Here is a 25,696-nt window from a genome sequence, read left to right on the forward strand (position 1 = left end):
AGAACTAAAGAAGCATAAGCCACATCCCAGATTTTTCATTTCTGACTAGTTCTAAGAGGAATCACTGTGCAGATTCAGAAGAGACATCTTCAAAATGTGCCACTTTGGCATGCAAATTTTTCTGAGCTGAAGGCAATCAAGACCCTGCAGACCCAAGAGAAACTTTTACCTCTCCTTTAAAGAATTTAAATAAGGGGCCTTGTCCACAATAAGAGTTATTTCAAGAAACAACTTTTTTTGACCCCATCTATATGGTAGGGTAAACTGCTAATTACTGAATACCTGCTCTTCTTATCATCCTGCAATGACCTTTCTCCCCTTGGAAGCCCCAAGACACCTTACCCCTCATCCTTAGCCAGAATATCATGTATACCTCATTTTCTCTGTCTTTGAACCTCTCATATGTGTGGTCTCTCTCTCTCTCATGTATGTGGGGTTCCCATTTATATCTATGTAATTATATTTGGTTAAGAGAGAGAGAGAGAGAGAGAGAGAGAGAGAGATACACTGATGTCAGAGCCTCATCTCTAGAGATTCTAGTGAGGCTTATGCATCAACATTATATAAACAAATAAACAAATAAAAACTCCATGGGTGATTTTAATATCCAGCTAAAGTGACAACTTCTGGATTTTTACTGCCTTTTATTTAACAAGTATCCATCCATCATGACATATGCCAATGGTATTTGCTTATTTTATTGTTTATTTACTTATTTAGAAGTTGTCTGAGTTTAAATAAGTATAACTAACTAGGATGATAAGCAAAAAAATTGAAAACTCCAGAGACATAAGTCTGAGGTTGCTCCGAGATGTAAATATAGATCTAAAAATATAATCCAGATTTAAATTTTTCCATTTGAGAAATAACATAAGCAAGCATTGATTTATCACACAATAATGATAATTTGAAAGAGAAATAGATCTTATATTAAGTGGAGCACACTTTGAAGAGCTATTACAAAAATCTCTATAGGCAAAAGAGAGACATGTTTAGGTATGTGTTTAGAGAGAATACTCTTGCAAGTTAGAGAAACAGATGCAGGGAAGGGGAGCTGAAAGTACAGAGAAGAGTAAGGAGATTGTTTTGCATGTCTAGATGAGATTATGAACTTTAAAGAGTACTCTCTATGAAGGAAACAAATTAAGTAGAAGATGCATTTTTTAGTTAGCCTTATTTAGATGTTATAGAGGAGAAAAAACAATTTTCCTTCTACCATTCTAGGTTCTTAACTGGGACTACCTTATAATAATAATAATAATAATAATAATAATAATAATATATATATATTAATAGAAGAAATACAAACAAAAGTTTAACAAATGCATATCTCCTGTATATATGAGAGAGACTGAGAAAAATTGAGTAACTCTCCAAAATGGCCCAAGCCACCACCTTAAATAACTTCTCCAGCTAAAGGTAAAAGAAGAGGCTGAGGGGTGAGAGAGTCAGTTATGGAAGGTTACCAGAAAAAGCGCAGTAAACAAGGTTATGATTGTTACCTAGATTTAAGTCCTGCTTTCTCCAGTGATAAGAGTTTCTACAGATTTAGTAATCTTTCTCCTCCAGTTACAAAGAGGAAGACACTCTTCCAAATGAAGATTTCCCTTATAAATCTAAACATTCCTTAGAAAAAGGTAACTTCTACTCAGTTTTCAGAGCTTTTCCTATGTCCGCTATTTCTTTAAAAATAATCAGTTCAAGATAATTTTTATGCCTAAGAGGCATTTTTTGGGGATGGCAAATTCTGCTTCTCTTCAATGTTTATTGGTCTAAATGAGGAGAATGAAAGAGCAAAATATTTACAAACAGCACCCAGGTAATTTTCTTGGGAAGCTAAAATGCAGAAAGAGAATCAATTTAGAAGATCTAGGTCTGGAACTTTTTTTTAAGAATAGGCACTTAAAACTATAGAAGTTTAGATAACCTCTCATGGAAAGAAAATAAATAGATGAGAAGTCTGAGAGTAGAACATAGAGAAACCTCCACATAAGTGATGAAAGGAGGAAGTAAAACAGGTAAAAGAGTAGGTAGAATGATCAGAGGAGGAGGAAACCACAGAAAACCAAAGTGAGGAGATTTTCGATATTGAGGAGGAAGATAACAAAATAGTCTGCAGAGGGATGTCAAATAATGAGAACTAAGAAAAACTCGTTGTTGCAGCCAGTTGTAATCTACTGCTAACTGTAAGAGATGTGTTTCCTATCATGAAGGGAACTGTTGTCAGATTAAAAGGTGAAAAATGTGAGAATTGGGCTATGAAGTGAAGGTAAGAAAAAGCAATTCTGAAAGAGTCAAAAGAAGGTTTTTCAAGGAGCAAAGATTTGATGAGCTCCAGGGCAGAATACAAAGACTGTGTGGGGTAGGATATGGGATTTGGAGCAGGGCTTGGGACAAGCTATGAAAGAGCAAGAGAGCAAGTTGCAAGAAAAATAAAAGAAGAGGAAGGGTATGAAGTTCCCTTCCTCTGAAAAAGGAGGAATTTTCTAGCTAAAGTGAAAATCAGGTCATCAGCTAAGAGGAAGTAAGTATGTAAAAAAAAAAAAAAAAAAAAGTTGGGAGTATCCTCTGTAGAAAACATGAATGAGAGCTGTGAAAGTCCAGTTGAAGTTGATAGAATTTAACTTGACTTGACCAGAGGGTCACAAGCTATGCTTTTTTTTTTTTTTTTCCGGGCAGAATCACTCTGGGAATCTAGGAGAGAAATATTATTGATGAATCTCACTGGACTTCCTGCTTATTTTGAGTAGAAAAAAAAATAGGGAGGAAGTACTTGTGAGATTAATAAGAATATGTTTTCTCCAACTGTGTATTAAGATATGAAAAAAATCTCAACATCAGTACCTTCGGCATTCTACCTTCTATATTACCACAAAACAGATGACAAGAAATATTATCAGCATTTGATTGGAACTGGATCATTAGTTTAAGAACCACTGTATAATTGGTGTGAGTGTGAAAGTTCTTGCCATCTGAGGGGAAAAAAAAAAAAATCTGTCATCAACTTGCCATGAGCAATTTTGACATATCCTCAAATACAAAAAGAATTTTCAGGTGATTTATTACCTGTCATAACAGATTCAGGCTCAAACTCTGGATATACCTTAGTCAGTGTCAATCTGATCTTTAAAGAGATAAGTAGTGCTCTTGAAGTTTTAAAGACAGGGAAGGAGAAAATCAGGAAAGTGGAAATAAACTAGAAATATCACAAAATTCATTTCTCATTACTCCATTATCTACTGTTACAGTATGCTTGAACAGATATTTGGAAAGTAGTGTAGCCAGAAGAGAAAGCATTATAGTAAATAGATAGATAGATGATAGATGATAGATAGATAGATAAATAGATAGATAGATAAATAGATAGATAGATAGATAGATAGATAGATAGATAGATAGATAGATAGATAGATAGACAGACAGACAGACAGATAGACGAATAAATAAAACATACACAGGGTAATTTACAAAGTTCACTACAACAGATTTGGGGCATATCAATCTAAACTCCTAGAGACTTCATTTTGAAGTCTTAAGAAGCCTCCACTCCAATTTGCAGTTCTCTCACCTGATGAAGGCTTAATAAAAATAAGATGAAGAATTAAAGTCTATTTATTAGTAATTATTGATGCCTCTCACATTCCTATAGTGATCACAAAAATAATCATCACTTATTTTTTTCACTAACTGGGAATCAATTGTGTTTCTGTTACAAGTACCCACTCCATCTCTTCCTTTTAGTAGATTTAGCCTTTTTGAGGAGGATGGGCCATTCTGAGGTGAAAAAATAATATACAATTGACCCTTGAACAATACAAGTTTGAACCGTACAGGTCCACATATATGGGAATTTTTTTCAATAAATACTATAAATGTATTTTCTCTTATTTATAATTTTCTTAATAACATTTTTTTCTCTAGCTTACTTTATTGAAATGTGAATGAAAAAAGGGCCATATACTGAACCTGAAAAGTTCAGAAAGGGTCTGCATGGCAGACCTTATGATATCTGTTACCAAAAGTAATTACACAGGATAGTTTGAACATAAAAATTCCTAAGTAGATCATGCTAAGTAGTCATCTCCTAGGCCTGTAGCTTCCTTGTTAAGTTTAGTCTTTACCTTAAGTGAACACTATTGTCTTTGTGCTTCTAGGATAACATACCTTTGAAATGTCAGAGTAATTGTCTTTGCCAGACTCCTTGAAGGCACAACACTTGGCATCGGAGCACAAGACCACAGAACCCCTCATTGTTATCTTGTTGCTTGCATATCATCTCTATATGCTGTAAATGTTGATTAACCATCCTGTGCTCGCCAATGTAAAAGAAGTATGTGTCTCTCCATAACTTTTCTTGATATAAAACCTTGCCTAGACCAAGCCAAAATGAAGAAGAGAAAATTTCACAAAGGGTTAATATGTTGAAATAGCTAAATAATACCACCAGAATCACCTTAATTCCTTTATCTTCCAATCATTATGGCAATCCATGCAATGCAAAAATTAAGAGGAATTATTTCTAACCCTAAGTTTTTCAGAAGTTTCCCTTCATGTTTCCAAATCTTATTCCTTTACCAAAAATGTGGGCAATAGGCTTTTAAGAATAAAGTCACTAAATTCTATTTCTTTAATGGATTGATCCTGTAGAAGGGTGAAGAATAAAAATATAACAGTGGTTTTCTAAAGCAATTGTTAGAAAAACAGAAATAATTGGGGAATCTCCAGATAAACTATAGTTCTAATATAGTAGCATTCACTCTATCCCTGGAAGCATTATGAAAAAAATGGGGGAGAGCAGTTATTCAATATTAATTCAGAACATGTTTCTTTAATACCCTTCAAAATGTATTTGGAAAACATGAGAAAACATAAAAGTGAAATCTGTCATAATCCCAACATTTAAATTTTAGTTCTTTCTATAAAGAAATTAGTCACCCCTTCCAATTCTCTATACTCAATGGCAATCACAATCAACAAGATTGGTGTATATCCTCAATTTTTTTCTTGAATTCACAGAGGTATATTTATATTTGTAATATATTTGCGGTTGCCAATCCTCCATCAAAATAGTCTATTTCTCTATTCACTTGAATGAGAGAAGTCCTGTGACTTCTTTTACCAATAGATTATAAGTGAAGTAATGCTATTCCAGTTATAGGCCCAACTCTTAATTAGGTCAAAAGCTTCTACTTTCTGTTTTTGGAACATGCTTTGGAATGCTCTCTCTTGGAACCCAGGCTCTATGTTGTGAAAAGCACATGCCATGTGGAGAGGTTACATGTAAGCATTCTATTCAACAGCTCCAGCTAAGCTCTCATCCAACAGTTAGCATCAACCACCATCCATATAAATGAGCCATAAGGACATCTATCCCAGTGATACCCTTTAATTACAATGGTCACAACTCTCATTTGAATACAGTTGTTTGAGAAAACCTAAGAGAGTTTGGCTCAGTTGAGCCCAGTCAACCTGCAGAACCATGAAAGCTACTAATGATTTTTTTACCTTAAGCCACTAAATTTGGGAGTGGATCATTACACAGCAATAAATAACTGAAACAGCCTATTTCACATTTTAACATTTCTACCATTGGGATTATAATGAATGTGAAAGAAGACATTGTTGCATAGTATAATTTGCAATAAATTTTTCTCATATTAGTACATAAATTATTAGTGCTACTGATAATGCTATTGACAACCAGTAGTGTCTTAGATGCAATGAGATACAGTTCTTAAAGATACTGTGAATGAAAGTTGTGATGTTTGAGATGTATTGTGGTGTGTAAGGAGGATTTGATAAATAGATTATATATGCCCTAAATATCTAGGCTTTCAGGACTGAACATGGGCAGGAAAAAAAGAGAATCTTACAGAATAAGGTGGCCAATAGCATGAAAATAAACCATCTAAACCAAAATATCTTACTAAACTTATAAGCCAACATGTTTGTAAAAAGATAGGGGGCATGTTAAGAACACTGATTTGGAGTTGGAAATGTTATATTCCAAAATAATAGCTATAGTACAGTCCTCTAATTAATAATTAATAAACTGCGAGAATTGGAGCGAGTCATTTTATTGTCTCAAATTTTAGTTGTTTTCTCTGAAAAATAAAAAAAAGAATATTTTTCCACAGAGTTATGGTTACAATATTATGGTACAATGCTTATGAAAGAAATTTTAAAGTGTAAACTTTATGATGATAAATGCAAGAGATTTTCCTTATTTTGCTAAAGTGAATGGTGATGGCTCAGAATAAATCATATCCCATCTTCTGGGCCAGAATTCAGTCCAGAACTCAATCTTTATCTTATTCTAAAACATTTAACTTATGAATTCCTATCATAGTTCAGTCACAGGAATGTAAAAATTCCAATAAAAATATAAGCATATCAAATATAGTAACTTATAAAAAGTAAAATACAATCATGATCAAGTGGACTGTATCCCAGGAATATAAAGTTTAATCAAATTTGAAAATTCAAACATTATAATTCACCATACATACTGACTAAGAAAGAAAAATCATATAATCATCTTAATAGGTGCAGAAATAAATATTGGATAAAATTCAACATCTACTCATGACCAAACCAAACAAAATAAAACAAAAATAAAACAAAAACAAAAAAACTTTTTCAGATAACTAAGAAGGAAACTTCGATATCTGATAAAGCATATCTACAAAATCCTATTTCAGCAGCTAAAATTATGTTTAATTTTTAGACAGAATTCTTTTCCCCTAAGATCAGGAACAAGGCAATGACATCTACTCTCACTACTCATATTCAAGATTGGACTGTATATCATAGCCAGTATAGTAAAGCAAGCAAAAGAGATTAAAACATACAGCTTACAAAGGAAGGTATAAAAACTGTTTTTCCCCCACAAATAACGTGATCGAATATAAAGAAAACCCCAATGAACAAAAAACATTAATTAAATATCTATAGAATAGCAAAATGCATTTGAAAAAAAAGTCCATTGAAATTAAATAAAAGGAATCATTTATAATTATATCAAAATGCATGAAATCCTTATGGATAAATGTAACAGAATATGTGCAAGAAACTTGGGCAAAATTTGCATACCAAAAAATACAAAATATTGATAAATCAAATCTGGTTTCATACCAGTATTATTTGGGAAACTTTTCAAAAATTGTTTCCTGACTTCTCCCTGAATCTCCTGAATGAGAAACTTTGAAAATGGAGTCTGGGATTCTGTGTCTTACCACGCTTTGTAGGTGATTCTACTACTGTCATGGCTACATTGTAAAACACTGAACTGAAGTAGAAATTTTTTTTTTTTTTTTTAGTGGAAAAAGAGGCTTTTACTCCCTCTCCTTTCCTATCAAATACCTCTTCAATGTGTTTTAATCTCCCCAAGATTTTAGCAGATGCCTTTATCCAATACATATATGTTGACTTGAATAGAGTGTTTTCATAGTAAGCAACAGTGACAATGTAGGAACTAAGAAGGAAGAGTGCAGATGGACGGTTCTGAAATTCAAATTATCGTGAAGAGTTTTTACTGTTCCAAAAAAACATCTGAGCTTCAAAAAATTTTAGTGTTTATACTGAGAGGTACATAAAACTGAGATTTGGGTGAGTAAGAAATGTGTCACTAAATTCTTAAAAATGGACACCAAAATCTTAAGAAATTCTTTTAACCTCTGTAGGCATAAACATTTCAACAAGATAGAGAAACACAGAGAAACAAAGAAGGGGTACAGAAATTGGGCAGGGAAGAGAGAGAGAGACAGACAGACAGACAGACAGACACAGACACAGAGACACAGAGACCAAATTCAACTCTCGTGACAAATCTTGTGACAAAAATAATATGATGGTAAATACTGACAGTGTCATAGTAGTGATAATCTACTGTGGCACTAAGAAAGATAAGTGTAATCTAAATCTTGAAAAGCTTGAAATACTGGAAGCACAGGTGAAAAAGGAGGAGGAATTTGTTGTTGTCCACATTGCACTGGCCACTGTTTTTATTCTCTTTTCTATATCTCTGTTGGTTCATAAATTGGCTCCCCATATTCAGTGGGCAAGGAGAGACCTAAGAAATGGGCAAGCCACTCCAGATTGGTAGGTGGCAGGTTTAGTAAGCAAAGAAATTTACATATGAGGCTTGTCTTGGGTGGCCACAAAATGAGTAGATCTGCACACCCAGTGCCAGAATTGTAAAAGTTTATATTGAGGCATTAAGTGGGTTCAGTCATGTATACCATCCCAATGGTTTCAACAACCCTCTGCTCTCTCAAGGTTGCATCTTTGAAAATGGCTCCCACTGTGGGAATGGTATATGGAATGGTATAATGGTGGGCAGAATGTATATTCCAAGGACAGGGAAAAGGGTCAGGAGCCTACAACTGACCAGGTCTAGCTCGTGGGTCATGTCTTCTCAATGACCTCCTCCAATAATCCCCATGGATCTCATGGTGTGGAGGTGGGAAGGACTAGTCCTCAGCAGATTTAAACAGACACCTCATTTCCTCTGTTGAATCAAAAGTTGTCTGTACTCTAGAGTTGTTTATTCTTTTCTTTTTGTCACTTTTTTTCTTGGATTTCTCTTCAATCTGGCAAATTTCTGAATGGTAAAATAATCTAAATCAAGGCCATTTCCATAGGTTTATATTTTCTTAGGCTTATGATCTGAGAGACTTGGGAGGACATTTTGGAAGAAGGATGAGGGAGAGTATGTCTTGCTGACAGTGCAATTCAGGTCAACATAAGTTAATAATAATTGAAATCTTAATCTGTTTTAGATCCTTCACCCTCACTATCTCAGAACCAGATAAAGAAGCTTGTGACAAGTATCCATGTATCAGTACATCATTCGTTTTTACAGCTTGACAATATTCCAGTGGAGGGATATGCCAGTTTTCTTTATCCATTCGTGCATTGATGGTTGTTTTCACTTTGGGGCTATTATGCATAATGCTACCATAAATGTTTGTATACATGTTTCTGTATAAACATATGTTTCGTTTCTCTTGAGAATATAACTAGGAGCAAAGTTTTTGGGCCTACAGTAATTTTATGTTTAATAAAAACATTATGCTAAGTCAAGGAAGCCAATCACAAAAGACCAAATATTATGTGATTTTATCCATTTTAAAGGGAAAAACAAGAAAATCTATAGCGACAGAATTTATATTAATGGTTGTATAAGGCTGAGAGTGGAGAGGAAAGGATAGGAGAATGATAGCTAAAGGGTATGGGGTTTCTTTTTGAAGTGATGAAAATGTTCTAAAATTGACTATAGTAATGGCTGCACATAATTGTGAATATATTAAAAAACAATAAATTGTATACTTTAGGTGAACTGTATAGTTAGTATGCGAATTATATCTTAATAAAGCTGTTAAAATTAGTGGGAAAACACATTCTCATCAAACTGGAAAAAAAAAAAGTATGTGGGAACATTCTGTCCTCCTCAGAACCATCTATCCATGCTTGACCTTGGTTATTCCTACCAAGAAATCCTCCCTGATTCGCTAGGTTGTGTAAGTGAGGCTACTCCGTGCCTGTCATTACTACAGCTCCTTCCACTAGTATTGGCCTTATCTGTTACACGGCTATCTTCACATTAGATTATTATCCCTCTAGGAGATGAAATAATATCCTATGAACAATTATTTCTCTAGGGCCAAAAACAGAGTCTAGACCATAATACGTAAAAATAAATATGTTCTATTAATGATTACTACAAATCATTTTCCTCTACTGGAGAGGTACAGAGCTTTACTAAGGAAGCATAAAAAATATTTAATTTAGAAATGCCATTTCTATTAAACAATAACTTGGACTTCTCATTTAAAGTGGCAATTAACTAATAGCTTCAGACATGGCCTCTTAAACTTACCATCATAGTACTTGTAAGTACATGGGTAAAGACAAAATTTCACACCATCATTTAAAAGGACATTGACAATTTAAGAATTTCCACTAATTATTAGACTGACAGAGCTGGTTAAAATAAACCAATACACAAATAAACATCAGTAAGTGTCCTATTCATGAATTCCCTCTTGAGATAAAGGATACTATCCGTATGAAAGAAGTTAAGGAGATCATTTATCTCTCTCCTGTTAATTGAGAATTCTCCTATTGACAGATTCAGGTAAATGAGTAGCCACCTTCCAATGAGTAGCCTTCTCTTCATGGAGGCTATGCTCAATATGCAAGATTACTATTTCACTCCCCACACTTCCAAACATAAAAATATCCATAAAGATATAGGAATTCCAAGGACACATTAGAGGAATGTTGGCACTTACTTGCAACTGTTACCCAAATATAACTGGATTGTTTTGTGGACAGTCTTAGAGACATGGTATTCCATCAAAGCAAACTAAAAATAGATGTTATAATTTTGAAAAAAGGATCTTTATTTAAGTATTTTAGGGAGGCATCAAAGGCAAACTTATATTTCAAGACTTCAAAATAATTATCTTTACTGAAAATTTCTTGCAAGATCTAGCAAATGCTCAATGATATTTCTTTTTTCCTCTCTCCTACAAAGTCTTTACGAAATTCTAATCCTTCATATGAAGACAAAAGGAATCTTGTAAGAAACCAAAAAGATAAAATATCTGTAAAAAAATAAAAATGAGGTTGGCTTCACACTTCTTTTTAAAACCAAATGCGTGAAGTCAATGGATATTCATCTTTATATTTTAATGGAGAAAGCTCCTGCATTTAGAGTTTCTAGAAGACAAAATATTGTTTGTCAGTTAGAATTCACAATTACTATAATATTTTTGCTTTTGTTTTTTTCATATCAGAGATTTCTTCAGATATGGTATGATCTGGACTCACACTTAACCTTGAATTACTAAAAGACGTATTGGAAAACAAGAGCACTTGGCAGGGTGGGCGGGGCCTGCTTGTAGTTGTAGGCTTAGTCATGGGGCAGTCTATAGTAGTTGTTTCATTTGGAAACCCCAGGTTGTTTTCTAGGGCTGGTCAGAATTCTCAGAGAAAATTTCTAAGGTGCTACCGTAAAGAAAACAAAAAAAAAAAGTAGCTGATAGAAATATAAGCCAAGTTGGGGATGAGGGTTGACATTTAAATTATTTTCTAATTACTAAGATGAGTCCAAATGGGTCATAATGTATTATTTTTAAATTAATTTGCTAATTTTGTTTGTTAAATTTTATTGAGATGAGTCCAAAAGGGGATTTAATGTGTTATTTTTAAATTAATTTGCTAATTTTGTTTGTTAAATTTTATTGAGATTTTTGCATTATGTTCATAAGAGATACTACCCTATGGTTGTCCTTTTTCATATTGTCTTGGTTTGGTTTTGAAATAAAGTGAACTGGACTCACAAAATTAGCTATAGTATTATTTCCCCTCAATATTATCTGTAAGGGATTAATATAGAGGATATTTGTTCCTGAATGTTTTGACAAAACAGAACTGTAAAATCACCTGGGAATGTTGATTTTTTCAGTTATAGATATTGTTACTGATTAAATTTCTTTAATAATTTTATAGTTCATTCAGATTTTCTATTTCTTATAGTCAGTCTTGTTTATTGTATTCTCCCATATGTATACATTTCATTTAAGACTTTAAATTTTTAATTATAAATTATTTTACAGAATTTTTCTGGTTTTGTTAATACCCTCTGCATCTATAGTTATGCTACTTTTATAAATTGAGTGAATTTATACTTTCTCTTGAGTTTCCTATCAATCTTATCAGAACTATAACATTTAATTAGTTCTCGAAAAAAAGGTTCTCTATTGTTTTATTGTCTTAAAAATCTCTATTTTATCTTATTTCTTTGGTTCTGCTTTCTTTGGCTTCTTTTTCTCAAACTTCTTGAACAAAACTCTTCTTTTCCTCTTTTTTTGACTTCTACCAATTAATACTTTTAAAATATTTTTTTCAGAATTTAAATTTATTTTAAACCAAGCTGAGAGTCTGCATTAGTTTTTTACTTCATGTTTCCTTCTTGTTTATAATATATAAATATATGTTATATTTGTAATCTGAGAAAAAAAAAAGAAAATAATCATATGTATCCCAAATAGTCTAATAACAAAAAGGTTATATCTGACATATTCTCTTATTTTTTCTTAATTTAGATACTAAAATAAATAATGTTTCTTTCATTACAAAAATAAGTCTCTTAGCACAGCTCTTGGCTAGAAAGATTCTAAGCCACTAAAAAGCAGCATGGACAACGTAGACTGATCCTGTGGGACAGCCAGGCTGTCAAATCAAAGAAAAGCTCCCTTTCTTCTGTCATTCAGACATAGCCTAATGTCCTTAGCTCACCCTTTGCATAGTATGTACTCCTTCAGGCTTTGCATTTGATCATTATAACTCAACGAAGTGAAACTGGATCATATAGTTAGCATGAAAGTATATCTGCAAGCTGTCAATGCTCTGTACATTACTAGTTTGTAATAACTCATCATCTCTTGACAGGGTGAAAGAAGAAAAGCAGGTTGGTTTTATAATCAAGCTTTTGGGAAGATGCAATTGAATTGAAGTTGTATATAATGTGGTGTAAGTAGAAGTTCCTGCTTCTATGGAAAACTAGCAGATATTTCCTGAATTTCTCTTTCCCCAGAACTAGTTTATAAAATAAATTGATATGGGACATGTGCCTCATCCCCAGCTACTTCTGTACTAACATAAGGCCAAAAAGATCAGGCTGCATCAGAGTTGCTTTCCTATGGCATGAAGCATATGTTTTCTCCATGTTTCAGTGCTTTGACTATATAATATAAATATACCTTTGTGTACAATAGCAATTTTCATCTGATCATATCAAAGGGCTTTGCAAATATCAGATCCTCGAGGAATAAAGTGATGAGAAAGAATATGGAATTCCATTTCTAGGAATTTAGCGATAGATATGAAGTACTCAGAGGATTAAGAAAAAGTTTCTTAATTCCTTAAACTGCCTGATTCTCTAACATAGAAAATAGAAATGTAAAATAGAAATAAAATGATGTAGAATCTTAATATCACAAAGATATATTTATTACTAAGCTCGACTATGAATAAATTAAGATAATGTGAGATAAAACAAAAGCTGATAATCCAAAAGTTTTACATAATTTTTTCATATTCATTGGCTAACATTTTTTAAGAATTACTTAATATAAAGGACAAATTGAATATATATGAATTCCATATTTTTTCATTTTACCTGTTATTTTTAAGTCATGTAATGACATGACCTTCAGAAAAGAGATGTATAAAATACAAAGAGAAAATAGTTTGGAATTTTTGAGAGGCTGAGGTGTAGAAGCCTCCTGTTTTAAAGACATTAAGTTAATTCTCACAGTAATCCTGTGAGCTGATCTTAATATCCCTATTCTACAAAAAGAGAAACTGAGGCTCAAAATGAAGTCAATGGCTGGTATAAGACAAAATTTTGGTCTTTCATAAAAGCCTATTTTTGCTTGTTTGAATTTGCTTTGATGATGATTGACTCTAAGATAAAGGCTATATTATTGGCCACTGGATAAATGGGAGATGTTTGATAAAAGTAAGAGTTTACTTCTAAATGATATAGAGATCAAGCTATACAAAATGTATTGTTATAGAAATTCTAGGCCAGAAATCTTTCTAATCCTCTTATAGACTTGGTTGGCATTATTGATTTACTTTTTAAATATACGTAATATTTATAATGGGTTTAGGACTGTCAGTCACTTTAATAGCACAAAATTATTATACTGTGTATAGTAATAAGAATTATAAATTTTATAATGATAAAACCTCTAGAAAATGTTGGCCTAGTCCTCAAGGATGATAAAGTGAGGGCCAATGAGAGTTGAGTTTTAGTAATGAGGAAGCATGTCGTGTCTTTGTAATCTTTCTATATATCTTTTTCCTCTTTTCACCTATAAGAATTCTATTTATTTGTCCACATAAGCCCTAATATCTATATACTGTGAGGTAATAGCATGCAACCTTTAACTCACCTAAATGTTCCTATATCAATTTTTCATATTGCTTGAATAAAAGTTGTATTTTCTCATTTTTTCTGCCCTGTCAATCATAATCAATGCTTGAAGTCTTAAATGCATCTTATTAGCTTTGCATTTTGCTGCTCCCTCTACCTAGGCTATACTTTCTTGCCCTTCTTGTGTTTACTTACACCATTCTTCCTTTAAAGCTCAGTTCAGGCATCATCTCTCCCAGGAAGCTTTTCCTGACAATCTAGTCTCCCCAAGTCCTTTCACAGATGGCCTGGGTTACATGTCTTCACTGTGCTCCCATAATTCTCTGCACATAAATCTCAATACATCTGGTGAAAGAACAGAGATAGTGTAGCCACATTGGTGTGTTCAAACCCTCGATCCATGAATTATTAGCTACATGCCCTTGGGTAGATCATTTAAACTTTCTGAATTTCATTTTCTTTATTTTCAAGATCAGAATAACCATTTAATGCAGTTTTGTTACAAAGAAAAATAATATACGGAAAGCATAGAGTAGGCCATTGTGTTGGATGCCATTCCTTTGGCTTCCCAGGCCCATTCTTTGCCTTTTCTACCCTGTTCTGGGCTCCAGGAGGCTGACTATTAAGGACCACAATAATAGGCTCCTTGCTCCTGTGTCTTGTTTGAGCTTGGCTTTATCCACAGAAGTGCAGACAGGAGATCAGAGGGTAGAAGGAAAGTGAAGTAAGAGTCAAGGTTTTTAGTTCCCAGACCCTTCTTTGCCATTTAGCCAGAAGTTGCCTGCATCCTTCTGCAAGGATATAGCTCCTGCCAGCTGGTTTAGTCTATACAGTGACCTTCTCTGTGTTCCAGTGATTGCTCTCTCCCCTTGACCTTTTCATGCACAGGATACTACATTATCCCTTGTTCATTTCATTTAACTCTGCTCCCAAAGTTGTAAATAGTTCCTTTATTAACCCCCCCTCAAAAAGTCAGCTTGAGTGTGTCAGCTGTTTCCTGCCAGAACTCTGACTGATACTACATTCAATATTATTAACAATATGCATTTAACAAACAGTCCTGTAATTCTCTCTTGATTTCTCTGAATCTCTTGCCAAACTGTGAACTACTTTAGAGCAGGGACCATAGCTCATTTGTAATCATTATTCTCTGCTGTCATGAACATTGCCAGGCAAAATAAAAACATGCAATAAATGTTTGTTGATTGATTAAGTGAAGGATGGAATGTGTATTATTTTGACTTTAAAAGTAGGCACTCTCCTTTTTTCTTCTGATTACAGTGCTTCATACTGGGTAATATAAATAAATGTTTGCAATGATGAATGTGAATTTGTCTAGAAATAAGGGTATAAGATGATTAAAAAGAATTTTTCGGGGCAAATTAATCTTGGGAACAGTCAAGAGGCCATCATATTAAGTGCCATATAAAATTAACTTAAAATAGGCAGGATTTGGTGAACTCTAGGGAGGGTACAAAAGTTGGGTTTAGGTAAAAATCTTTATAAACCCATACTTATTTCAGTAATCTATGTAACTGGAAAAATAGTGAATTGAGAGGGAAGAATTCTATAGATTATTTAGGTAAACATTTTTCAACCATTGTCTTGCATAAAACATTATTCTGGTGCACCCACTTGGAAAGGTATCACTTGAAGCGTGATCACTAGGTTAATTTTTTTCTATTCACCAGAAGAGATATGCTAATTATGTTAATTTAGTTGGGGGAGAGATAATGTTGAGAATTACACTCTTTATCACAGGGATCATTGGGTACCTAGGAACAACAGGAGCTGCTCAGAAAAAGACAATTGGTTTTAAATAGCAAATCAGAAATTGCGGGTTGTGATGGGGGTCAGGCGGAGGCGGGGGCGGGGGGTTGGTTCAGGTTTGGGATTAACAGTTGAAACTTGAAGAGTCAAGGAGATAGAGTTTGTGAATGTACTTTGTCATCTAAAGGTATGAAAAAGCAGTATCATTTTAACCAACTTTTTAGGTAGACCAGGCAGGCATTATCACTTTCATTTTATAACCATGGAAGGTTAAAATCAGAGAGATGATGTGCTTTGCCCAAAGTCACACAAAATATAGCTGTACAAGAATTAATTTGAATTCATCTGTGACCAGCAATTTCCACCTCACCAGCATGACTCATCTAATCCAAAGTTGACCAGTTGTTTATTAGAGGTCCCCAATATCTTTGGCACCAAAGACCTGTGCTCCTAAGAGAATCTAATGCCTGATGATATGAGGTGGAGCTGAGGCAGTGATGCTAGTGCTGGGGAGCATCTGCAAATACAGATGAAGCTTTGCTTGCTCTCACACTGCTAACCTCCTACAGTGAGGTCCAGTTCCTAACAGGCCATGAACCTATACTGGTCCATGGCTCTGGGACCCTGGTTTACCTGACTTTATGGTAGGCCCATTTTCCAAACCTTTCTTCTTTCTAAGAGTTCTATATGTTTATTTTCCATTATAATAAATTTAATTTACTTTGCTTTTAACCCTTTTATAAAATGCTTTTAATAATAAGAGATTGTCTTTGTTGATGAAACACTTGAGGATTGCTCATGTGAACCCTCATCTTGGTTTAGGTTTCAGTGTCCTCCTGGAACCAGCCTGTCTTAAAAGCACTCCCAAATGGTTGAATGACATTGCTCATATTAATGATTTCCAATTGTTAGATGCAGAAGCCCAGTGGCATGACGTAGGCTTTCTAAGTTATTCATGGAGAAGCCTGATGGGGGGCAAGTGTAAAGCAAAATTCTTAATTAAATTGAATAGGAGAAGTTGAATTCTGTCTGCAAGTAGATGGAACAGTTACAAAAGGCCCCATGTGGTTAAAAGTAATACAGAATCAAGACTCCCCAAGGACAAGAAACTCTGTTTTAATCTTTGTGACTCTGAAAGGAGGAAGAAAAAAGATTAAGCCTCCTTGTAGAGATCATGTGACAACTTCCTGATCCCAGCTAGAGGCAGCATTTCCATGGAAACTTCTCTTCCTCTTCACCCACACACTGCTCCTTCCAACTAAAAAGGCTGTTTTGAGTCTAAAGAGAGTTGTATGGAGGAGCCTTGATTTTTTTTTTCATGAGACAAACTCCAGCAGGAAGAGAAAAGAGCGGACAGGCTGACATTCCAATGTCACCAGCATAGTGATGACCTTCCCTAGAACCCCGCAGCTAAGAGCCCAGACACTGCTGCTTTCCTCAGCGCTTTTCACTTTTCTCATTTGTTCTTTATGTTCCTAGAACCACCCAGCTTTGAGGAAGGAGCAAGATAGAGAAGAGTGTCTCAGAGGGGCAACTTTGAATTGATTACTCTCATCCTCTAACTCTTCAACTCGCCTTAGTTCAAATCACTCAGCTTTAAGCCCCTCCAGGGATTGGTCCCAGGTTTTATTTCCTATAGTGTGGGGAGTCTGTCTGAAGCCAATGCTCCAACTTTGCAGCTGAAACACAGCTCCCACCTCCACATTTACTCTGCTAGAAGTAGTGTCTCCATTCTCATTCATCTTTCCAATTTATGACCACTCTTTCGGGTTTTATTCAAGTGGCTCTCCCTTAAAACAATTTGAATACTATTATCCAAAACTATGCAATTCTTTCCAGGATCTCCAGTTCACAAAGATGTTCTCTCCATTAAAAGGCTAATATACTTATGACTACTACTCATTAGGAAACTAGCATAAGTGGTAAAATTATATTTTTATCTATGCATTTTAATTTACCTAACTCATTGTACATATAAATAATTCCTAGAAATTTAGATGATCAATAAATATTTGTTGAAAAATATATTCTTATTCATTCACTCACTAAATCGAGAACTCCTTTGCAAGACCATATAGCAAAAAAAATTTCAAATAAATTCCTGATTTCCAGAACTTATGGATGAAACAAGATGGTATAGCATTTAAAACAACAACAAAAAAGTTTTCTTTGGAATATTAACTAGTAAAAGTCCTCACAATAAAGACAACTCACCTATCAAAGTGACCTATCCTGAGGAATAGTCAGAAAATGAGTGGTTACAGAGCTAACAAGCAGTCAAATGCATCAAGATAATCAGGGAGAAGTAGCGGCAAGATTTTTTTTCTTCTGATACTTTGCACAAAATAAGTAGGCTGCAATATAATCAGAAATAAGAAATAATCTTTAGGCTGAAAAAAGTCTCTTTTTGCAAAGCCAACACTTGCAAATACTGTGACCTATTTATGGTCTCAGAAACAAATACCTTACACATATAATGTCTAATACTTCCTGACCTTTCTTAATGAGAGAAGCTCTAATCCTGACACTACTTATCATTTTCAAATTAAAATCATCATTAATTTCAAAGTCAATTAACTGGTTTATATAAATCAGGCACTGTGATTATTAGTTCATATTATTTATTGTTATTGTAACCATAAGAAACTGTTAATGGTGAATACTGTTTCTCACTATAAATTAGGCCTATCCCACTGGTGGGATACATGCCAACTCCAAAGAAAAGCTAATCATGTGGTTTTCAGAAGATGAAAGCTTAAGATAAAGACCGAGAGTTGATGCTGGAGGTGGGAGTGGTATTACATAGGTCTTAGCCAAAACATGTGATAGTCACTGAAGGGGTAGCTGGAAAGAGAAGTGTGTGGCTCAATTAATTACACAGCTGAAACAGACCTTGTAAGGACTAGAGGAAGAATGATTCTGGCTGTGTTGTACTGCCTGCTGTGGAGTTTCCAGACCTCCACTGGCCATTTTCCTCGAGCCTGTACATCCTCCAAGAATCTGATGGAGAAAGAATGCTGCCCACCATGGAGGGGTGACGGGAGTCCCTGTGGCCAGCTTTCAGGCAGAGGTTCCTGTCAGAACATTGTTCTGTCCAACGCACCACTTGGACCTCAATTCCCCTTCACAGGGGTGGATGACCGGGAGGCTTGGCCCTCTGTCTTTTATAACAGGACCTGCCAGTGCTTTGGCAACTTCATGGGATTTAACTGTGGAAATTGCAAGTTTGGCTTTTGGGGACCAAAGTGCACAGAGAAGCGACTCTCAGTGAGAAGAAACATCTTTGATTTGAGTATCCCAGAGAAGAATAAATTTCTTGCCTATCTCACTCTAGCGAAGCATACCACCAGCCCAGACTATGTCATCCCCACAGGCACCTATGGCCAAATGAATAATGGATCAACACCCATGTTTAATGACATCAACATTTATGATCTCTTTGTCTGGATGCATTATTATGTATCAAGGGATACATTCCTTGGAGGATCTGAAATCTGGAGAGACATTGATTTTGCTCATGAAGCACCGGGTTTCCTCACTTGGCATAGACTCTTCTTGTTGTTGTGGGAACAAGAAATCCAGAAGCTGACAGGGGATGAGAACTTCACCATTCCATACTGGGATTGGCGAGACGCTGAAAACTGTGACGTTTGCACAGATGAGTACATGGGAGGGCGCAACCCAGCAAACCCTAACTTACTCAGCCCAGCATCCTTCTTCTCCTCTTGGCAGGTAAGGTGTTCTGGTCACACCACATCAGAGTGTAAAGGAAACTTAGCAATCACTTCTCCAGGCAAATCTTCATAAACTTCCCTCCTCTTCTCTCCTACCAAGAAAAGGTCCCCTATTAAGAGTTCTCAATATACCTTGTATTTTTCCTTTAGAGTACACTTCACATCTGTAGTTACATAGATATTTGTGTGTTGTTTTTTTTTTATCTAATATCTTCTACTATGTTCCTACGTTCACCACTGTAACCTCCAGCACCTAGAATGACGATTGGCAAATGGCAAGGGCTCATTAAGTATTTATTGAAAAAATAAATTAATAAATATTTAGATGATTAATAAATGACCCAGGTCAGTGTTTCTGAAATTTTCTTCATGATGAAATTCACACAGAGCACATATTAAAAATACAAATCCTTGGCCTTATTTCAGACCCATTGATTAGAACCTTCAGGGGAGGGTCCTAAGGAGACATCATTTCCTAAATGTCTATGATGATTACTATGATCAAAAAACTGGGGGAAATATTGTTTAGATTAAATCTTCTTTTTAAAAAATATATGAGGACTCTAAGTCCAAAAAGGTAAATAATGAAAATAGCTAATATTCATTGAGCATTTAGCATGTGTGAAGCCCTGTTGAAATGTTCTTGTGCATTAACTTATTTAATACTTTTACTAAAGTTTCCCCATCTTAAAGATTTTAAAACTGTACTGTAAAGATGTTAGGTAACTTGTACAAGATCACAAAGCTAATTAGTAACAGAGATAAAATTTGTTTTCAGATTGCTCAGCTTCATGACCATTCTACACTGCTATAATGTTTTTAACCAAAGGATCTAACCCATTCTCTTATGTTTTTCATCAGGCCGTAGAAGAAATTAGCTTTTCTCCCAAACTGCAAACTTTAGAGGGACAAGATAAGGGATTGCTATTTTGAAATTTAATTTTTTTTCTCCTATTCTGATTTCTTTATTCTAAATTATGAGCAAAAGACAACCAAAGAAATATGGTTTTAATTATTTATCATTTTATACCATAAGAAAAAAGGGATTCTATTCTACTTGTATTCCAAATATTTCTAATACAGCAGTTTTGATTATCAGTGCTTTATGAAACTGAGCCCAATATTTAAATAAGATAGGAAAAATCACATTTGCACCTTGCATGCTGCAGTTTTAAAATGTAAATGTTTCCCTTCCCCCATACAACTAGGTTCACACACCTTCCAAATAGAGCCTATTGAAGCTCATTGAAAATTGGTCACTGTATAATATCTGGTGTCACTAATGTCAGCTATTTACCAAGAGTTATGAGTATATTTGTGCAGGAAAGTCTGAGGAAAAAAAGTGTTTGGAAAAAAATCTATTTCAATAAGCCTTCAGATCTCCTCCTGCCTTAATCTATAAAGTGCAAAACTCTCATCTAGCTCTCACATCCCTGTTACTGCTTAAAATACTGCTAAGCTTGGATGTGGGATTTTCGGTCAGTTTTAATGCTTTTCTTAACTACATAATTTCATTTGACCCAGAAAGCCTAGAGGATTATCTAAATTATCAAAAAAGTTATAACATCCACACTAAAGCTTAATAGATAGATATGAATTGACATTTAATTATGTAAGATGTGTGCTACTTGGAAATACCCAGAATTATGTTTGTAATTGTTTTCTAATAATTTATTGTTTATTGAGTGGAAAATTTTTCCTTTTTTTTTCTTTATGATTGTAGCCAATTTTATTTCTAAATAAAATTTCTGGGTCTAGTAGGTAAACACTACTGAAACTGTTAAAATATTAGGTTCAATACTGTTCTATGATTAAACTACTGTGTAGTAACTGGTGTTAAAAATAAAATTAGGAGTCTACGATCATGCCACCCTGAACAAGCCCAATCCCCTCTGATCGCGGAAGCTAAGCAGGGTCGGGCCTGGTTAGTACTTGGATGGGAGACCACCTAGGAAGACCAGGTGCTATAGGCATAAAAAATAAAAAATAAGGGACTGTAAGTTGACAGGGTCCTTGCAATCTGTGAGGTCAACCAAGGGTTGCCTCACATAAATCAATCAATCAATCAAATTAGGAAATAGAATGGACAAAGATCATTGGGAAAAAAAACAAGCAAACAACAGCTTAAATAAAGAAGATGAAATGAATGAACATTTGTGTCCACCTACTGTGAGTGGTGTCACTGTGTGAAGTGATTTGATAGTCAAACCCAACTCTGGCTATTTCCATTCCTTCGCAAGCTTCTCTGGTTATAGTCCTTTAAAAATTAATATCAGTTGTTTATATCGATTTAATTCAGTAATTCTCAGCACCTAAATCATTTAGAGAGCTTTAAAAAAAAAACAAAACAAAAAGAAAATTATATGAGTTCTGCCCATATTACATGAGTTTTAAAAAAAACAAAACAAAAAGAAAATCACATGAGTTCTACTAGAAAATCATATTTGGATTGTCCACTGTGAAGTCAAGGCACCTACATTTTTAAAAACTCATATGATTCCAGTGTGCAACCAGCACTGAGAATTACTGATTTAATTAATATGAAATTGTTTTGGTGTCTCTTTTACTTTACAAACTCAAGTTCTCTAATAAACACACTACTGGTTTAAATGCTTGTGCCTGAATTGAACACTCAAATCAAGAACTAGACTATTTTGTGTGAGATGAGAACACAAAGCTTCCATATTCAGTGAATTTATTAATACCTTCTAAATTAGCTAGACTGATTGCCCTTTGATACAAAGCTTCCATTTTTTCCCCTTGATTTTAGATATTTTTACTTGACACAATAATAGAGGTTTTAGAGATTCATAACATTTATGAACTCTGAGCCTAAGAGAACTTGAATTGCATGTAGTGTGGTATCCACATTTTAAAAAAGAAGACAAAGAGGACCAAAAAAGTAGGATGATTTGTCCAAGATCACACAGTTGAGGACTAAGACCCATTGCCTCTTACTCCGTTGCTATTTCAAGTCAACCGTTACCTATGTATAAGAAGCAATTTAGGCTTAGAAGGAATCAAATAAGCCACTAATTTATGGATGTAAAATTGACTTGAAGTCACTTTGACTCCCTTAAAATTTAATTGCACAGACATTTGGGGTAGAAATACTAATGTAGTTCTTTCCATTCATGTTATAAAGAAAATATTCCGTTCTACTTTTACTAATATATCCTTTACTCAGGTAGAATTGACCCTTGCCCCTTTGACCTATCATTACACTTTGTACAGATCTATATTATAGTACCTATAATTCTCTAGTACAAGTAATTGTTTCAAACCTATCTTTGCCGACCAGACTGTCAGGTGTACTAATGTAAAGACTATTTCTCATTTATTTTTATATACACAAAGCCCAGAATCATGATATATACATAAAATGGGCTTTATAAATGTATGTCGAATTGAAGAAAATTAAAAACCATAAAAACATTACCTCTAATGCTAACATTCATTAAAAATTAAACTCTGTGTGCCTGGATTTCTAGAACCTTATATTGTGTTTCTTTATAGTATTGAATCCCCAAGGCCACAATGCCAAAATAAACAGCAACTAAGTCAAAGTCTAGAATAAAACATTTTGTCTAGTCCTCTCTGGGCTTCTATATGTATGTGTGTGTGAATGCACACACTAAAAAGAGAGCACACAATAAAAAAGTTCAAGTGAGTTACAATGAATCTGAATGTTATTTAAGTGTGATTAATAATATTTACTGGTAGGATTTTTTTATTAAAATAATACATATTTAAATGAGATAATGTTAGTGTTTTGAGAAAGCTTACATTCATAATTCACATGTTTTTTGTACATTTGTCATTTATTTGGTTAGTGCCAAGAGTTCTTCAAGTAGAAGCATGTCTGTCATCAATTAATACAGTCCATTATTTTTGGAGATGGAGGAGTGGTGCTTCACAAAGTACAAATACCTAGGCTCAAAACAATTAGATCCAATGTTAGTTATGTAAGCAGCAGATAACCTAGCCATGAAAAAGAAAAGTAGATCCGGAGTAGCTGTCATGATGGGTCGAAAAAAAGAGAAAAAACATTTCCTAGATTATAGACACAAGTGAAATGTGGCCAGAGAATTCACTCATCAGGTGAAAAGCACATCACATGGAAGCAAACAGTGGGAAGAAAAAAAAGTCACATTTCATCAGAGTCATGGGTTTTAGGTAACCATAGCAACAGCTCAGTGGAATAACAGCTTCTCTTCTTTCTTTATGAAAAAGATTCTGTGGAATGTCATATGGTTTAGGTTTTTTTTTTTTTTTTAAGATAAAACCTCTAATGCCATAATAAAATCTTCGCTATTGAAAGCTTTTAATAACTGGCAATTTACTGCTATTTTTTTAAGAGAGCACTATCTAGATTCACCTTCTCCATTAACACATCTGTTCTTTCTATCTCCCTTTTTTCATTTGACTTGGGACACTTGATATTTTTCCCCCTCATCATATATTACAAATCACCTGTGTTGAAATAGAAAAAGCACAAATTTCTTGTCAGAAGATCTCTGCCACTTACCAGATAGTATTGGACAAGTTATTTAGACTCTTTAATCTTTGGTTTTTCTCAACAACCAAAACAATGGGGCACAATTATCATATGTGTTTGTTTTGTGTTAATGGAGCTATTAAATAAAACAGAAAGCAGAATAATGTAGTAGAAAGGGTAAAATCTTTTGAGTCACATAAATATGAGTTTCGGTAGACTTTTATAACTTACTTATAAGATGCAAGATCCTGGACAAGTTACTTATTTATTCTGAAACCTTTTTTCCCTAAAATTAGAATAATATATCATAAAGCATTATTGTGAATGGATTCAATGAAACCTGTTCATGTAAAATGACTAGTTAAGTATCCGACATATTCTTTGAGTTCCATGTATGAAAATTAATATTATAATATATCTTTATGATATATTGATGTTAGTTATTTTAACAATTAATATTCAACCAGTATGATAGAGCCAGAGTTAAAAACAATTTGGTGGCCTGCCCAATGGTATTGTATTCAATAATAATTATAAAAGCTGTTATTTTTAAATACCCTATACCTGATATGCTAAGTGCTTTACATATGTTAGATTATTTAATCCTTCATAAAAAGTTGCCATATTCACCATTTGCAAATGAAAAACCTTGGTGTTCATAGAGATGAAAGAATTTGCTCAACATCTCGTAGCTAAAAAAGAGCCAATATTGGGAACCATGTCTTTCTGACTGTGATCTACATGATCATAACATTAGAGCTAACAATGTCTCCTCCCCTGCCTCCCCTTCTGTATAAAATATAAAGACAATGCTTTGGGATTAAGTTTTTCAAATTATTACTGTAACAAGGGTAGATTTCCTCCTTTTTACTAATACATCCAGTCCTCTGAAAACTGAGTCACTTGGCAGTTGGCATTTCATCAAAAATAGTTCCATTCAAACCTCTCTGATTTAACCAAGTCTGCTGTAGGAGTCTTTCAGGATGTAGAATCTTCTGAAAATATCATGAGATGTTTTATTATTCAACAGGAATGAAAATGATTTCATCTATATACCTACTGTGATATCTAGTTAATTGACACTATAAAGAAATTCAATGTATTACATTCAATGCAAAAGTTAGATTAGCTTTATTCAACCATTCCTAAGCCATTTATAGGCAACAATAAATGTAGTAGATATAGCTTTGGAATCAGGAGGACTGTGTATTAATTTTCTAGCTCTGGCTGTAAATATCTTATGACCTTAGAAAATCACCTAACTGTTCTAGCTCTCAATTATGAATGAGTAAAAGGATTGAGGAACATGTTGAGGTATGGCAGGATGGGTTCTCCTGCACTTATATGATGGTTTAGAATTGATATCTTGCTACCAGTTACTTCCTCTCATTGAATCTAAGGCATAAATGATTTTAAGATAAAGAATTAATTGATATATCACTGAAGAACAACATAAAAATAAGTTTGCCAATTAAATTATGATGTGATATTATTAACCACTTAGAATTTTTTATTTTATACTTATTGAAGGAACTGCTTTTGACTTAGTCGAGTTTTTTTAAATCACACTTTCTGTTCCACCTACTTATAAAGGAAACTAGAAGTAAAATAATTCAATAAAGGTCCCTAATATTTCATATTTAGAGTCACATCCTTTTGAATTATTTTTTAAGTCAGAATCTACAGTGTCTGTTTTTTCCCAAAATATTAGCCTCGAAAACTAGGTAGAATATCAGATACATT

At 34.0% G+C, this 25,696-nt stretch overlaps 1 protein-coding gene and 1 pseudogene across 2 annotated transcripts in view; both read left to right on the top strand.

Moving 5' to 3' along the window:
- The first annotated feature begins 18,146 nt into the window (after window positions 1–18,146).
- Window positions 18,147–25,696, top strand: part of TYR (tyrosinase) — an 89,234-nt gene continuing 81,684 nt past the window's right edge. The window contains exon 1 of one of the 2 annotated variants that reach the window (XM_011363280.2): window positions 18,147–19,453. In XM_011363280.2, coding sequence (XP_011361582.1) covers window positions 18,635–19,453 — 819 coding nt within the window. In that variant the 5' untranslated portion in view covers window positions 18,147–18,634. The remainder of the gene's footprint in view (window positions 19,454–25,696) is intronic. The other variant, XM_011363278.1, reaches the window with a different exon arrangement.
- Window positions 21,310–21,428, top strand: LOC111741987 (annotated as a pseudogene).

The sequence above is a fragment of the Pteropus vampyrus genome, unplaced genomic scaffold (genome assembly GCF_000151845.1).
Source record: "Pteropus vampyrus isolate Shadow unplaced genomic scaffold, Pvam_2.0 Scaffold84, whole genome shotgun sequence".
Lineage (NCBI taxonomy): Eukaryota > Metazoa > Chordata > Mammalia > Chiroptera > Pteropodidae > Pteropus > Pteropus vampyrus.